General features: G+C 37.8%; 1 protein-coding gene across 2 annotated transcripts in view; it reads left to right on the top strand.

The window, feature by feature from the left end:
- Window positions 1-16,628, top strand: part of BAG4 (BAG cochaperone 4) — a 103,730-nt gene that overhangs the window by 23,466 nt on the left and 63,636 nt on the right. For both annotated transcript variants that reach the window (XR_013169044.1, XM_077144346.1), the window contains exon 2: window positions 8,054-8,161. Coding sequence is in view for 1 of the 2 variants with exons in the window: in XM_077144346.1 (XP_077000461.1) it covers window positions 8,054-8,161 (108 nt within the window). In the remaining variant the exon portion in view is untranslated. The remainder of the gene's footprint in view (window positions 1-8,053; window positions 8,162-16,628) is intronic.

The raw sequence follows: 16,628 nt of genomic DNA, 5'->3' as shown, positions 1-16,628 counted from the left end.
TTGAAAAAGAAAAATGAAGTGGGAGGTCTCAAACTACCTGACTTTAAAGCATATTACAAAGCTACAGTGGTCAAAACAGCATGATACTGGCATAGAGATAGATATACTGACCAATGGAATTGAATTGTGTGTTCACATCAACTTCTCATCTATGGACAGTTGATCTTTGATAAGGCAGTCAAGCCAATTGACCTGGAACAAAGAAGTCTCTTCAATAAATGGTGCTTGGAGAACTCAATATCCATATGCAAAAGAATTAAAGAGGACCCATATTTCAAACTATATACAAAAATTAACTCAAAAAACAAGACCTAAACAATTAGGTTTTCGCAGGGTAAGTTTATCTGAGGGAACAAGTGGCAAAGGATTGCAGGTGTTGGGAAACTGAGTCAGGAAGGGAGCAATGAAATGAAGGGAGATTGGGGAAATGGTAAAAATGTGAGGTACCTCAGAGAATCAGTGGGAAAGAACAGAAACCACGGTAATTCTGGGGATTAGGTGTTAGTTTACCACTTGCTGGAGTGAGTCAGCTTCAGCTGTTGTTTTTCATCACTTTATTCTATGTTCAGATTCTTGCTAGAGATAAATTAATTGCTTAATGTAGCTTGGGTCAGGGAGGGCATTAGAGGAATTTGCCTGATTGAGATTCTTGGTGATTAGGATCTTAAGTTTGCATTTTTAAAAATCCTGCGCTTCTCCAGTTTCTGTTTCTGTATTGGAGATGGTACTTGCCCACTTTGTAGTAATGTCATATGGAATAATTACATGCTTTGATATTATGAAACTAAATAGCATAGTTAGGCTAAGATGGTGATAATTAAACTCTCAGTGATTACAGCTGCCAGTGAATTTCTCTGTGAATACATATTTGAAGTTTTGGAAGAAATTTCAAAGATCCTCTTCAAGCTTAAAACTATACTTAAACTATAAAGTTCAAAGAACAGTTGTTTAATTTATATGCTAGCAAATGTATATTTAGAATCAGACATTACATGTACTGAGATGTTTTGGATTGATCTAGTCTCTTATCAGAGTTTATTAGCTTATTGCAAATCAGTGCATTAAATTTTTGAGGTGGAGAGAAATACTGTAGATATAGCTGTTACAGGTACATTTATTGAAGAGGCAATTGGTCTACGTTCGATCCCTAACCTATGTTAGATGTACGTTGCCAGCAGAAAGTTTAGCCTTAGCAGAGAGTAGAGGAATTAAAAACTAGAGTGTAGTAAGGCAAAGAAGTTGAATATGGAAGGTGTTTGTGCTTGAAATTTGCACTCTAGCAGTAATATAATCAATTACCAAAGTTTTGAGATAGGTGAATACAGTTATTATCTATGGTAAATAAATTAAATTAGTAGTAATGGGGAGATGATTCGAGAGAGAAAAAAGAAATTGAATGTCTCTTGTTTTGCTAATCATCTTAACATAGAATTCCTTATATATTCCTTAACATAGAATATCCTTATATATATTTGGTTAGGCAGCATTGGCATAATGCATAAGAATAGGCTTTTACTAAATAATTATTGTTTTGTTCTCGGGAATGTGATTTACCATGAATCTGCGTCAGTTTGATAATGAGTGGTTTTATAATGAGGTTCTATTCCGTTTTTCTGTTGCTTTTTTTTTTTATTAATTAACGGAAAAAAAGAAATTAACCCGACATTTAGAAATCATACCATTCTACATATGCAATCAGTAATTCTTAACATCATCACATAGATGCATGATCATCGTTTCTTAGTACATTTGCATTTAGAAGAACCAGCAACACAACAGAAAAAGATATAGAATGTTAATATAGACAAAAGATATAAAAGTAATAATAATAGTAAACAAAACAAAACAAAACAAAAAAAACCTATAGCTCAGATGCAGCTTCATTCAGTGTTTTAACATGATTACTTTACACTTAGGTATTATTGTGCTGTCCATTTTTGAGTTTTTGTATCTAGTCCTGTTGCACAATCTGTATCCCTTCAGCTCCAATTACCCATTATCTTACCCTGTTTCTAACGCCTGCTGGACTCTGTTACCAATGACATATTCCAAATTTATTCTCGAATGTCCGTTCACATCAGTGGGACCATACAGTATTTGTTCTTTAGTCTTTGGCTAGACTCACTCAGCATAATGTTCTCTAGGTCCATCCATGTTATTACATGCTTCATAAGTTTATCCTGTCTTAAAGCTGCATAATATTCCATCGTATGTATATACCACAGTTTGTTTAGCCACTCGTCTGTTGATGGACATTTTGGCTGTTTCCATCTCTTTGCAATTGTAAATAATGCTGCTATAAACATTGGTGTGCAAATGTCTGTTTGTGTCTTTGCCCTTAAGTCCTTTGAGTAGATACCCAGCAATGGTATTGCTGGGTCGTATGGCAATTCTATATTCAGCTTTTTGAGGAACCACCAAACTGCCTTCCACAGTGGTTGCACCATTTGACATTCCCACCAACAGTGGATAAGTGTGCCTCTTTCTCCGCATCCTCTCCAGCACTTGTCATTTTCTGTTTTGTTGATAATGGCCATTCTGGTGGGCGTGAGATGATATCTCATTGTGGTTTTGATTTGCATTTCTCTAATGGCCAGGGACATTGAGCATCTCTTCATGTGCCTTTTGGCCATTTGTATTTCCTCTTCTGGTAGGTGTCTGTTCAAGTCTTTTTCCCATTTTGTAATTGGGTTGGCTGTCTTTTTGTTGTTGAGATGAACAATCTCTTTATAAATTCTGGATACTAGACCTTTATCTGATATGTCATTTCCAAATATTGTCTCCCATCGTGTAGGCTGTCTTTCTACTTTCTTGATGAAGTTCTTTGATGCACAAAAGTGTTTAATTTTAAGGAGCTCCCATTCATTTATTTCCTTCTTCAATGCTCTTGCTTTAGGTTTAAGGTCCATAAAACCGCCTCCAATTGTAAGTTTCATAAGATATCTCCCTACATTTTCCTCTAACTGTTTTATGGTATTAGACCTAATGTTTAGATCTTTGATCCATTTTGAGTTAACTTTTGTATAGGGTGTGAGAGATGGGTCTTCTTTCATTCTTTTGCATATGGATATCCAGTTCTCTAGGCACCATTTATTGAAGAGACTGCTCTGTCCCAGGTGAGTTGGCTTGACTGCCTTATCAAAGATCAAATGTCCATAGATGAGAGGGTCTATATCTGAGCACTCTATTCGATTCCATTGGTCGATATATCTATCTTTATGCCAATACCATGCTGTTTTGACCACTGTGGCTTCATAATATGCCTTAAAGTCAGGCAGTGCGAGACCTCCAGCTTCGTTTTTTTCCCTCAAGATGTTTTTAGCAATTCGGGGCACCCTGCCCTTCCAGATCAATTTGCTTATTGGTTTTTCTATTTCTGAAAAATAAGTTGTTGGGATTTTGATTGGTATTGCATTGAATCTGTAAATCAGTTTAGGTAGGATTGACATCTTAACTATATTTAGTCTTCCAATCCATGAACACGGTATGCCCTTCCATCTATTTAGGTCTTCTGTGATTTCTTTTAGCAGTTTTTTGTAGTTTTCTTTATATAGGTTTTTTGTCTCTTTAGTTAAATTTATTCCTAGGTATTTTATTCTTTTAGTTGCGATTGTAAATGGGATTCGTTTCTTGATTTCCCCCTCAGCTTGTTCATTACTAGTGTATAGAAATGCTACAGATTTTTGAATGTTGATCTTGTAACCTGCTACTTTGCTGTACTCATTTATTAGCTCTAGTAGTTTTGTTGTGGATTTTTCTGGGTTTTCGACGTATAGTATCATATCGTCTGCAAACAGTGATAGTTTTACTTCTTCCTTTCCAATTTTGTTGCCTTGTATTTCTTTTTCTTGTCTAATTGCTCTGGCTAGAACCTCAAACACAATGTTGAATAATAGTGGTGATAGTGGACATCCTTGTCTTATTCCTGATCTTAGGGGGAAAGTTTTCAATTTTTCCCCATTAAGGATGTTATTAGCTGTGGGTTTTTCATATATTCCCTCTAACATTTTAAGGAAGTTCCCTTGTATTCCTATTTTTTGAAGTGTTTTCAACAGGAAAGGATGTTGACTCTTGTCAAATGCCTTCTCTGTGTCAATTGAGATGATCATGTGATTTTTCTGCTTTGATTTGTTGATATGGTGTATTGCATTATTGATTTTCTTATGTTGAACCATCCTTGCATACCTGGGATGAATCCTATTTGGTCATGATGTATAATTCTTTTAATGTGTTGTTGAATACGATTTGCTAGAATTTTATTGAGGATTTTTGCATCTATATTCATTAGAGAGATTGACCTGTAGTTTTCTTTTTTTGTAATATCTTTGCCTGGTTTTGGTATGAGGGTGATGTTGACTTCATAGAGTGAATTAGGTAGCTTTCCCTCCACTTTGATTTTTTTGAAGAGTTTGAGAAGAGTTGGTACTAATTCTTTCTGGAATGTTTGATAGAATTCACATGTGAAGCTGTCTGGTCCTGGACTTTTCTTTTTAGGAAGCTTTTGAATGACTAATTCAATTTCTTTACTTGTGATTGGTTTGTTGAGGTCATCTATTTCTTCTTGAGTCAAAGTTGGTTGTTCATGTCTTTCCAGGAACCCATCCATTTCATCTAAATTGTTGTATTTATTAGCGTAAAGTTGTTCATAGTATCCTGTTATTACCTCCTTTATTTCTGTGAGGTCAGTAGTTATGTCTCCTCTTCCATTTCTGATCTTATTTATTTGCATCCTCTCTCTTCTTCTTTTTGTCAGTCTTGCTAAGGGCCCATCAATCTTATTGATTTCCTCATAGAACCAACTTCTGGTCTTATTGATTTTCTCTATTGTTTTCATGTTTTCAATTTCATTTATTTCTGCTCTAATCTTTGTTATTTCTTTCCTTTTGCTTGCTTTGGGATTAGTTTGCTGTTCTTTCTCCAGTTCTTCCAAGTGGACAGTTAATTCCTGCATTTTTGCCTTTTCTTCTTTTCTGATATAGGCATTTAGGGCAATAAACTTCCCTCTTAGCACTGCCTTTGCTGTGTCCCATAAGTTTTGATATGTTGTGTTTTCATTTTCATTCGCCTCGAGGTATTTACTAATTTCTCTTGCAATTTCTTCTTTGACCCACTTGTTGTTTAAGAGTGTGTTGTTGAGCCTCCACGTATTTGTGAATTTTCTGGCACTCCGCCTATTATTGATTTCCAACATCATTCCTTTATGATCCGAGAAAGTTTTGTGTATGATTTCAATCTTTTTAAATTTTTTAAGACTTGCTTTGTGGCCCAGCATATGGTCTATCTTTGAGAATGATCCATGAGCACTTGAGAAAAAGGTGTATCCTGCTGTTGTGGGATGTAATGTCCTATAAATATCTGTTAAGTCTAGCTCATTTATAGTAATATTCAGATTCTCTATTTCTTTATTGATCCTCTGTCTAGATGTTCTGTCCATTGATGAGAGTGGGGAATTGAAGTCTCCAACTATTATGGTATATGTGTCTATTTCCCTTTTCAGTGTTTGCAGTGTATTCCTCACGTATTTTGGGGCATTCTGGTTCGGTGCGTCAATATTTATGATTGTTATGTCTTCTTGTTTAATTGTTCCTTTTATTAGTATATAGTGTCCTTCTTTGTCTCTTTTAACTGTTTTACATTTGAAGTCTAATTTGTTGGATATTAGTATAGCCACTCCTGCTCTTTTCTGGTTGTTATTTGCATGAAATATCTTTTCCCAACCTTTCACTTTCAACCTATGTTTATCTTTGGGTCTAAGATGTGTTTCCTGTAGACAGCATATAGAAGGATCCTGTTTCTTAATCCATTCTGCCAATCTATGTCTTTTGATTGGGGAATTCAGTCCATTAACATTTAGTGTTATTACTGTTTGGATAATATTTTCCTCTAACATTTTGCTTTTTGTATTATATATATCATATCTGATTTTCCTTCTTTCTACACTCTTCTCCATACCTCTCTCTTCTGTCTTTTCAGTTCTGACTCTAGTGCTCCCTTTAGTATTTCTTGCAGAGCTGGTCTCTTGGTCTCTCAGTGACTTTTTGTCTGAGAATGTTTTAATTTCTCCCTCGTTTTTGAAGGATAATTTTGCTGGATGTAGGAGTCTTGGTTGGCAGTTTTTCTCTTTTAGTAATTTAAATATATCATCCCAGTGTCTTCTAGCTTCCATGGTTTCTGCTGAGAAATCTACACATAGTCTTATTGGGTTTCCCTTGTATGTGATGAATTGTTTTTCTCTTGCTGCTTTCAAGATCCTCTCTTTCTCTTTGACCTCTGACATTCTAACTAGTAAGTGTCTTGGAGAACACCTATTTGGGTCTATTGCCTTTGGGGTGCGCTGCACTTCTTGGATCTGTAATTTTAGGTCTTTCATAAGAGTTGGGAAATTTTCAGTGAAAATTTCTTCCATTAGTTTTTCTCCTCCTTTTCCCTTCTCTTCTCCTTCTGGGACACCCACAACACGTATATTTGTGCCGTTCATATTGTCCTTGAGTTCCCTGATCCCCTGTTCAAATTTTTCCATTCTTTTCCCGATAGTTTCTGTTTCTTTTTGGAATTCAGATGTTCCATCCTCCAAATCACTAATTCTTTCTTCTGTCTCTTTAAATCTATCATTGTAGGTATCCATTGTTTTTTCCATCTTTTGTACTTTATCCTTCACTTCCATAAGTTCTGTGATTTGTTTTTTCAGTTTTTCTATTTCTTCTTTTTGTTCAGCCTATGTCTTCTTCATGTCCTTCCTCAGTTTATCGATTTCGTTTTTGAAGAGGTTTTCCATTTCTGTTCGTATATTCAGCATTAGTTGTTTCAGCTCCTGTATCTCATTTGAACTATTGGTTTGTTCCTTTGACTGGGTCATATTTTCAATTTTCTGAGCGTGATCCGTTATCTTCTGCTGGCGTCTGGACATTTAGTCAGATTTCCCTGGGTGTTGGACCCAACAAGTTGAAAGATTTTTCTGTGAAATCTCTGGGTTCTGTTTTTCTTATCCTGCCCAGTAGGTGGCGCTCGTGGCACACGTTTGTCTGCGGGTTCCACCAGTAAAAGGTGCTGTGGGTCCTTTAACTTTGGAAAACTCTCGCCGTGGGGGAGGTTCGCCAGCCAAAGCGGCTTGGAAGAGTGCCAGCCGGCCCGGGGATCCGAACGTGGGGAGGGTCGCCGGCTGCCGCAGCCCAGGAGAGCGCCCGACCGAATTTCCTAGTCGGCCCGCCGCACCAAGCATGGCTGGAGGGCGCCAGGCACCGCAGCCCGGGAGAGTGCACTGTTCCCAGCCGGACCGGGGAGTCACATGTTTCGAAGGGACCCCCCCCCCGGTCACTGTTCTCCCCGGTCTGGGGATTTCCGACCCAACTCTCTCAGTTGGTCTGGGGGGGGCCGCGCGTGGTGGGGGCACCAGCCGCCGTGGCCCAAGCGGACCACCTGCCCAATTCTGCCAGCTGGCCTGGGAAGGAGGAATGGAGGGACTCCGACCGTTTGCCGTCCCGCCTGGGAAAGCCCGCGCCCTTCGGCGATCTCACCGGAGCTGGTTCTCCCAGACAGTCAGCCATTCCAGGATGGGGTACGCCATCCTTTTGATCTCTGTCGTGGCTCCGGGAGCTGCTCTCTATCGTCTCCACTTCCCCAGTGGCAAGGCTGTCGAGGACGGTGGCGGAGGAGCTGGTGAAGGCGGAAAAGGGCACCGTGGTGGTTGGAGAGCCGCCGGAGCAGGAGGAGAGAGGGAAGGATAAGATGGCGGATGGAGCGCCACCGGAGCAGAAGGGGGAAGAGGAGGGCAAGATGGCGGCGGGAGCGCCGCTGGCGGAGAAGGGGGAAGAGGAGGGCCGGCTGGCGGCGGGAACGCCGCCGGCGGAGAAAGATGGAGAGGAGGGCCGGCTGGTGGCGGGAGCTCCGCTGGCAGAGAGAGAGGGAGAGGAGGGCCGGCTGACGGCGGGAGCACCGCCGGCGGAGAAAGAGCCTGTTGCTTTTTATTGATACCTATATCAGCTTCTAGCAACTTGTCAGAATGATGCAAGGCTATTATAAGTGTGAATTTATTCTCCTTTTTCTTTTTCCTTAGGAGCAGCCACCATATCCTAGCTACAGTTCTAACTATTGGAATTCTTCTGTCCGACCTAGAGCTCCTTACCCAAGTACATACTCCGCAAGAACAGAATTGCAAGGACAGGTAGGGACTTTCTGAAAGTTGTCTTAATGAAGTAGTTTATTTTCAGAAAATTTCATGTTAGTGACGTTTGAGTTGTTTTTGGTATTAATGAACCCCATTAACCACATCTTAATGTTTTTGGTTCAGAGATAAAGAAATATCTAGATATTTGCCTAGATTCTACTTATAGCAAAGTAAAAATAGATTACTTTTTAGAACCTGAAAACAACAAACAAAAATGTACTTTTTTAATTGTAAAATCTCTTCTATGACAAATATTTAATTTGTTGTATTTCAAGCATTCAAAAAGTACAGAATATATGTACATCTTTTATCAACTACCTACCTTTGTAAATTTATTTTTGTTTATTTTATTTTTATTGGTATATATTCACATACTATGTAATCACCCAAATTGTACAGTCAATGCTTCACAAAAATAGCTGTGCATTTATCATCACAGTCGACTTTTTTTTTCTTTTTTGTGAAAAATAACATATATGTAAAACAATAAATTTCAAGGTACATCACAACAATTAGTTGTAGAACACATTTAGAGTTCGGTATTGGGTACATTTCCACAATTTTAGGTTTTTACTTCTAGCTGTTGTAGGATACTGGTGACTAAAAAAATATCAATATAATGATTCAGCAGTCACACTCATTTGTTAAACCTGACCTTCTCTGTGCAACTCCACCATCACCTTTGATCTTTCTCCCACTCTTAGGGGTTTGGGGGCTATGCCCATTCTAACTTTTTCATGTTGGCAGGGGCTGTCAGTAATATGGGATAGGGGGATGGAACTAGTTAATGTTCTGGAGAGGCTAGCCCCTCTGTATTTCAGGACTTATCTGGTCCAGGGACCCATCTAGGGGTTGTAGGTTTTGGAGAGTTACCTTTATGCCATGAGGACATAATGCTGAGTGAAATAAACCAGACATGAAAGGACAGCTACTGTATGATTCCACTTTTATGACCATGGTAAAAGTAAAATTAGAGACTTATGATACAGAATACAGGGAACCTAGAGATATTTAGAAGCTTGAGATGGGTGAACACTTTGCTAATGAGGTTGAACTTAATTATAAGGAAATAGGCAGAAGTGAGGATGGTTCACTAGTGGGTCTATAAGTAATATTACCATATTGAAGGTGAACATGATTCAAAGAGGTTGTATAGATTCATGTGTCCCACCAGTTAACACTACAGATACAAGTAAGTTCTTGCATGAACTACTGCAAAGGTATGAATCTTGTACAAAGAGTGTATAATTTCAGGGTATAAGGGGAAAAGTTATATTGCATGCTCTGGGCTATGATTAACAGGAAAACATCAACAGTACTGCAGCAATAGCAGGGATTCATAATAGGACAAGGGTTACGGGGAGGTTTGGATTTTCTGTTTGGTGAGGGTGTGTTTATTGGCTATCTTTCTCTTGGGAACAATGAAGTGATCTAAAATTGAGAGTGTTGATGGACTGTTGACTTTGGACCTACTACATGAGATCCAGTAGATAGAGGTAGCCGAAAGACGCACTGACTGAGAAGTAGATTGGTGAACGATTGTGTAAACATGTGATTGAACACAGTGCTGCTATAAAAAGGAATGAAGTTGTGAGGCATGCAATGATGTGAGTGAACCTGTGGGACATTTGGTGAGACAAAATAAGCCAGAAACAAAAGAGCAAATATTGTATGATCTCATTTAAAAATACTTATAAGAAAACTGGAGCCTAGCTTGGAAGCAAATTATTATTTCTGGATTTTGAGGGGCTGTTTTATATATGTATATATGTATATGTATAACCTAGTATTTAGAGATAAGAATGAAGCTGATTGGATCGGGATTAAGGTAATTCAGAATACAGGGGTAAGGAAAGTATTGCCTGTATTTTGAGACAGGAACAAAGTTTTATTATGTCCAGAAGCTAGGTTTTCTGTAGCACATAATCTAACTCAACCTGTCTGGATAGATCATTTAAACAACCCAAACACAGGGAGCTCAGAATAAGAATGAGAGCCTTTAATTCTGTATATTTAATATAATGCCTGGATACATCCCAGTGTATATTAAGCAGATAATAAATATTGGCAAAATCCCTTGAGGGATGAAAGAAAAATTAAAGTAAAATTAAAATTTACTACCGGGAGAAATGAGAGAAACTTCAGAGCTGACAGAGAGAGAGTTGACAGAAACTTCAGAGCAGAGCTGACACCAATGCCGACATTTGAAGGATAGAGACATAGATGCTTAGAGATGCTTGGAGTCCAGCAGACATCACCATGAGATGTTAAGCAAGTCAGAACCTGGAGAGAACCAAGGGAAGCCAAGAGATGAAAGCCAGCCCCAGAGAAGCAAAGTTGGGAACCCCCACAGGAACAGAGGCTGAAAGCACTGAGCCTAGGAGCAAGGGACCAGCAAGGGACCAGCATGCCTTCCCAGCTGACAGAGGTGTTCCAAATGAATCAGCTTTTCTTGAATTAAGGCGGAAAGACCCAGCATTGCCCCAGCAAGTAAATGTACTCATGATTCCTCCATTCTCTTAAAGGAACTGATGATCATTTATTTGAATAATCACATACTGAATAAAAAAGGGGATTATCCAAATATTTCAAGGACTGATGAACACAGGTCCAAGTTGGGGATCTAACACATCATCATACCCCATGCTTCAGAGTGGGTACCAAGCAATAGACAGAATTCAGCTCAGCTCTAGCTCACAGTGGATTCATTGATTCCACGAACAAATGCTGGTGATATTTCTCTGTTCCACAAATGTGTATGTAATGGATATATTTGGCTAAAAACTAACCATAGTTCTTTGGCCAGTGGGATAAAAACTATTGTAGTGGAGAAAGTCTAATGGAAGCCTCTGAAGCTGACCCTTAAGCTAAGACAGTAAATTAAAAACAGTACCACATCTCAGGGAAATGATACAGTTTAGTACCACCCTTAAAAATGTAAAAGTTGCAGGGGTTATGGTCCCTCTGCATATTAACGGATATTAAATCTCTGTTTAATTTACCAGACTGATCCTAATTAAAGTAGGCAGATCTTACAGTATGATGTTATTTGATTTCAAACCCAACCCATATAGTCTCCAAATATTGCTGTGCCAGATGTGGAATTATAGCCAGAGGAGTTTAACATACACTCAGGTACATGGTGTATGCATTATGTTCTATCCCTATCAAAAAGGGATAGGGATATCCTTGAGCTGGACAGCAGTATACATTTATGGGCTTTTCCCAGGGCTATATGAACTTTCTTATCCTTTGCCATAATATAGTCCGAAGAGACCTGGCTCATGCTGACATGCTGCAGAACGCCACATTGATCCAGTACTCAATGTCATCAGGACAATCAGACTAAGTAGTGAGTAGCAGTTACAAGGACGTTGGAGACCTTGGTATTTCACTTGTTTTCCAGAGGGTGGTAGATAATCCTTATGATTTTTCAAGGGCCTGCCACATCATGAAATTTTTAGAGATTCAGTGTCCTGGAACTTGCTGGGCTATTCCTGTCGAAGTAAAGGGCACATTTATTGCATTTTGAAGAAGGAATGCAGTGCTAACAGATCTGAGGTCCCATTTTTTTTAGATGATGTGATTTTTTTATGGCCTTCTTTCTGCATATCTATATTTTATAATTTTAATTTTCAGAAAATGAATAAAATTTTAAAAAAGCAACAGTAAATGGGCACTTGTTGAAAATTAAAGTCCAGTTTTTATGATCTTTGTTAATTAAATATGTATGCAAACCACCTAAATCACATAGCAATACAGTGACGATATAGTCCTGTTTGAAAGCAGCTTCCATTGTATGACTGTTATGTATGACTTGCTCTTTCACTCTTGTTTTTGTTTTTTTTTTTAGAAAAAGTTGTAGGTTTACCGAAAAATCATGTATGAAATATGAAATTCCCATAAACCACACTATTCTTAACACCTTATTCTTAACATCTTAGTCTGGGACATTTGTTACAGTTCATGAAAGAATATTTTTATAATTGTACTATTAATGATAGAGCTTCTAATTCTCCTAATCTCTACCTTTCTTTAAACCCTTTATTTTGACTTTCTTTTCCCTTCCAAAGGTAAATACATAGAAATTACTTATTGTAATTTATTTGTTGTTTCCAAGAAAGTTTCACCATGATCTGTATGTACCTTCCTCAAAAGATAAATTTAACAGGATTGCCACTAACAGAACCTAAAAAGCTTGCGAAGTTCCAAGGAAGGGGCCTTGTTAAAAATTTGTTTTATATCGCTTTTAATGTTGCTGTTATAAAAATGGGTAGGATAGGGACCTACCCATTGAACCTTCTAAATTAATATAGTAAAACTACAGTTGGATGTTCTCCCAGCCAATCTCATCTGTTCTAGGAGGGATTATAAAAAAGGTTCAGATTTCCACTCACCCCAAAATGGAAGTAAATACATGGTTGTAGCCAATATCCTTGATTTCTGTGTCCTCATCTCCCTCAAACTTTAGGGGTCCCAGATCTGCTTGGACATGTGAAAAATGAAAGTACATCATAAGAAGAAGGTGAAACTGCTGTATTTGTATCTAAATAATGTATAATATTGTTTTGTGAAAAAATAAAGTTCGGCATAGTGATATTTGAAAAAAAAATTTACTACCGGGTAAACCCCAGATACTGGCCAAACATTACGGATACCCAAATCAATAGGCCAAGCCCTTGATCTTTTTTTTTTTAATGATCATTCCGTTCTATATATATAATCAGTAATTCACAATATCATCACATAGTTGTTTGTTCATCATCATGACCATTTCTTAGAACATGTGCATCAATTCAGAAAAGAAATAAAACAGAAAAAAATTCATACATACCATACCCCTTACCCCTCCCTTTCATTGATCACTAGCATTTCAATCTACTAAATTTATTTTAACATTTGTTCCCGCTATTATTTATTTTTATTCCGTATGTTTTACTCGTCTATCTATTCATCTAAGATAGATAAAAGGAGCATCAGACACAAGATTTTCACAATCACACAGTCACATTGTGAAAGCTATATCATTATACAATCATCTTCAAGAAACGTGGCTACTGGAACACAGCTCGATATTTTCAGGCAGTTCCCTCTAGCCTCTCCGTTACATCTTAACTAACAAGGTGATACGTATTTCATACGTAAGAATAACCTCCAGGATAACCTCTCGACTCTGGAATCTCTCAGCCATTGAGACTTTATTTTGTTTCATTTCTCTCTTCCCCCTTTTGGTCAAGGTTTTCTCAATCCCTTGATGCTGAGTCCCAGCTCATTCTAGGATTTCTGTTCCACGTTGCCAGGAAGGTCCGCATCTCTAGGAGTCATGTCCCACATAGAGAGGGGGAGGGCAGTGAGTTGGCTTGTTGTGTTGCAAGCCCTTGATCTTGAGGCTTGCTCTTGTGAAGCTTATGTATGTAGTGGAGAAGCTTAGCATACCTATAGGTATGCCTAAAAGTCCACTCCAGAGGATCTCTTTTGTTGCTCAGATGTGGCCCTTCTGTCTAAGTCCAACTCTGAAACCATTGCCCTCCCCCCTACGTGGGACATGACATCCAGGGATAAAAGTCTTTCTGGCCATATGGGAGATGCCCTCCAAGGATGAGCCTGGTCCTGGCACCATGTGATCAACAATGCCATCCTGACCAAAAGTGGGGGAAAGAGGTTTAACAAAATATCAATGACTGAGAGAGTTCAAATAGAGTAGAGAGGCCACACTGGAGGTCACTCTTATGCATGCTTTAGTTAGACATTACTACCTATCATAACTGGCCAAACCCCAACCAAAACCATTCCTGCTAATCTTGAAGAATACTTAGGACATTATATATTCTACAAAGGTTCCACGCACTAGGGTAACTTTCCAGAAATGTTCAACCTCCAGTTGGATCCTTAGACCAGATAAGTCCTGAAATGCAGAGGGGACAGCCCTTCCAGATCATCAGTTAGGTCCATCCCTCATCCCATATTATAGCAGCCCCTTTCAATGTGAATAAATTAGAATGGATTGCCTTTTATTTCTTTTTCTTTACTGATTTCTCTGGTTAGAACTTCTAGTACTGTGCTGCATAGCAGTGGTGAAAGCAAGCATCCTTCCCTCATTCCTGACCTCAGTGGTATCTCAGTCTTTCACCAGTGAGTATAATTTTAGCTGTGGGTTTTTCATATATGTGGGTTTGAAAGTGTATGTGACCTAGAAAAGCATGTTCTTAAATCTAATCCATTCCTATGGTTGTAAACCCATTGTAAGTAGGACCTTTTGATGAAGTGACTTCAGTTAAGGTGTGACCCACCTTATTCAGAATGCATCTTAATCCTGTAACTGAAGTCCTTTATAAATGGAATAAATACAGTGAAAAAGTCACAGATGCAAGAAGCTAAAGTCAGTGAAACCTGGAAGAGAAGTGAGAGACCAGCAGATGCCCCAATATGCCTTGTCATGTAGCAGAGGAGCCAAGGATTGCCAGCAGTTAGTCTTTGGGAGGAAAGCATTGCCTTGATAGTGCCTTGATTTGGCCATTTTCATGGTGTCGAACTGTAAACTAATAAATTCCCATTGCTTAAGCCAGCTCGTTTCATGGTATATCTTTTTAAGCAGCTTAGAAAACTAAAGTATATGCCTTTTATCATGTTGAGGAAGTTACCTTCTATTCCTATTTTTTTGAGTGTTTTTGTCGTGAAAGGGTGTTGGATGTTGTCAAATGTTCTCTGCATCGATTGAGATAATCATGTGATTTTTTCCCCCTTTGATCTGTTAATATTGTGTATTACTTTGATTTCCTTATGTTGAACCATCTGCCTTTCTGGCATAAACTCTATTTTGGTCATGGTATATAATCCTTTTAATATGCTGTTGGATTTGATTTGCTAGTATTTTGTTGAGGATTTTTGCATCTGTAGTCATAAGGGAACTTAATCGTCTTGTGATGTCTTTGTCTGGTTTTGGTATCAGCTTATGTGCTTATGTTGTAGAGTTAGAAGGAATTCCCTCCTCTTTAATTTTTTGAAGAGTTTTACAAGGATTGATATTAATTGTTCTTCGAATGTTTTGGAGAATTCAGCAAGAAATTTTTTTTTAAACTTTTTTTTTTTTAAGTATTTTATCGACAAATCTTCATACACATACAGTCCATGCATGGTATACAATCATTGATTCACAATATCATCACATAGTTGTGTGTTCATCATCATGATCATTTTTAGAACATTTGCATCACTCCAGAAAAAGAAATTAAAAGAAAAAAGTAAAAACTCACTCTCATCGACCACTAGTATTTCAATCCCAATTTATTTTACTCTTTATCCCCCTCTTATTTTTTTTTATCCATACTTTTTTTCCTCATCTGTCTATACCCTGGATAAACAGAGCATCAGGCATAAGGTTTTCATAATCACACAACACAGTCACATTGTGTAAAAGGTGTATCGTTGTACAGTTTGTCTTAAAAAATCAAGGCTACTGGAACACAGTTCAGCAGTTTCAGGTACTTCCATCCAGCCACTCCAATACACCATAAACTAAAAAGAATATCTATATGATGTGTTAGAATAACCCACAGGATAACCTTTTGACTCTGTTTGAAATCTCTCAGCCCATGAAACTTTATTTTATCTCATTTTTCTCTTCCTCCTTTTGATCAAGAAGGCTTTCTCAACCCCATTATGCTCAACTCTTCCTTTACTTAATTGCACTTCCATGTCCATATGCATTGTTTCCTATGATTTCCAAGAATATACTTGTTTGCAAAATTACTTAAATAATCTACATCCATATAGTCTCAACACTGTGTCAACTTTTATTTCTGGCATGAGGCAAAAAAATTGTTCAAACAAAAGTGAGAGTGAAATAAACAGATGTATTTCTAATTGTGTTGTAAGCTTTAATCAAAGCCATGTTTGTTTCCCAAAGTTTTTAAACAGATTCAATATATTTTGAGTTTCCTGTGTAACTGTGATCATAACAAACTATGTGGATTGCTAGAAAATAGAGTTTTACTCTAGAGAAGTTTTTGTTTAGATGTTGGTAATCATTGAACATATGATGAAAAAGGGGATGCGTGGAGCCCAGAAGTCCTCTCTGAAAAAGCAAAATCTATTCAGTGTTAGTATTACTTTATATTTAACCATAGTGCTTCATTCACAAGTAGTTTACCTAAGGCTAAATAAAAATATTTTTTGTGAATACATTGCTAATTTTAAATAAAAGTGAAAAAAATAAAGGAGTAGCTATACTAATATCAGACAAAATAGACTTTAAATGTAAAGGTGTCATAAGAGACAAAGAAGGACACTATATATGAATAAAAGGGACAATTCACAGGAAGAAATAACAATCATAAATGTGTATACTCCCAGTCAAGGAGCTCCAAAGTACATGACGCACATATTGGGAAAACTGAAGGGCGTTACAGACATATCAACAGTAATAGTGGGAAACTTCAGTACACCACTCTCTGCTATAGACAGA

This window comes from Tamandua tetradactyla, chromosome 26 (assembly GCF_023851605.1).
Source record: "Tamandua tetradactyla isolate mTamTet1 chromosome 26, mTamTet1.pri, whole genome shotgun sequence".
Classification (NCBI taxonomy): Eukaryota; Metazoa; Chordata; class Mammalia; order Pilosa; family Myrmecophagidae; genus Tamandua; species Tamandua tetradactyla.
This window is presented reverse-complemented; position numbering and strand designations above follow the sequence as displayed.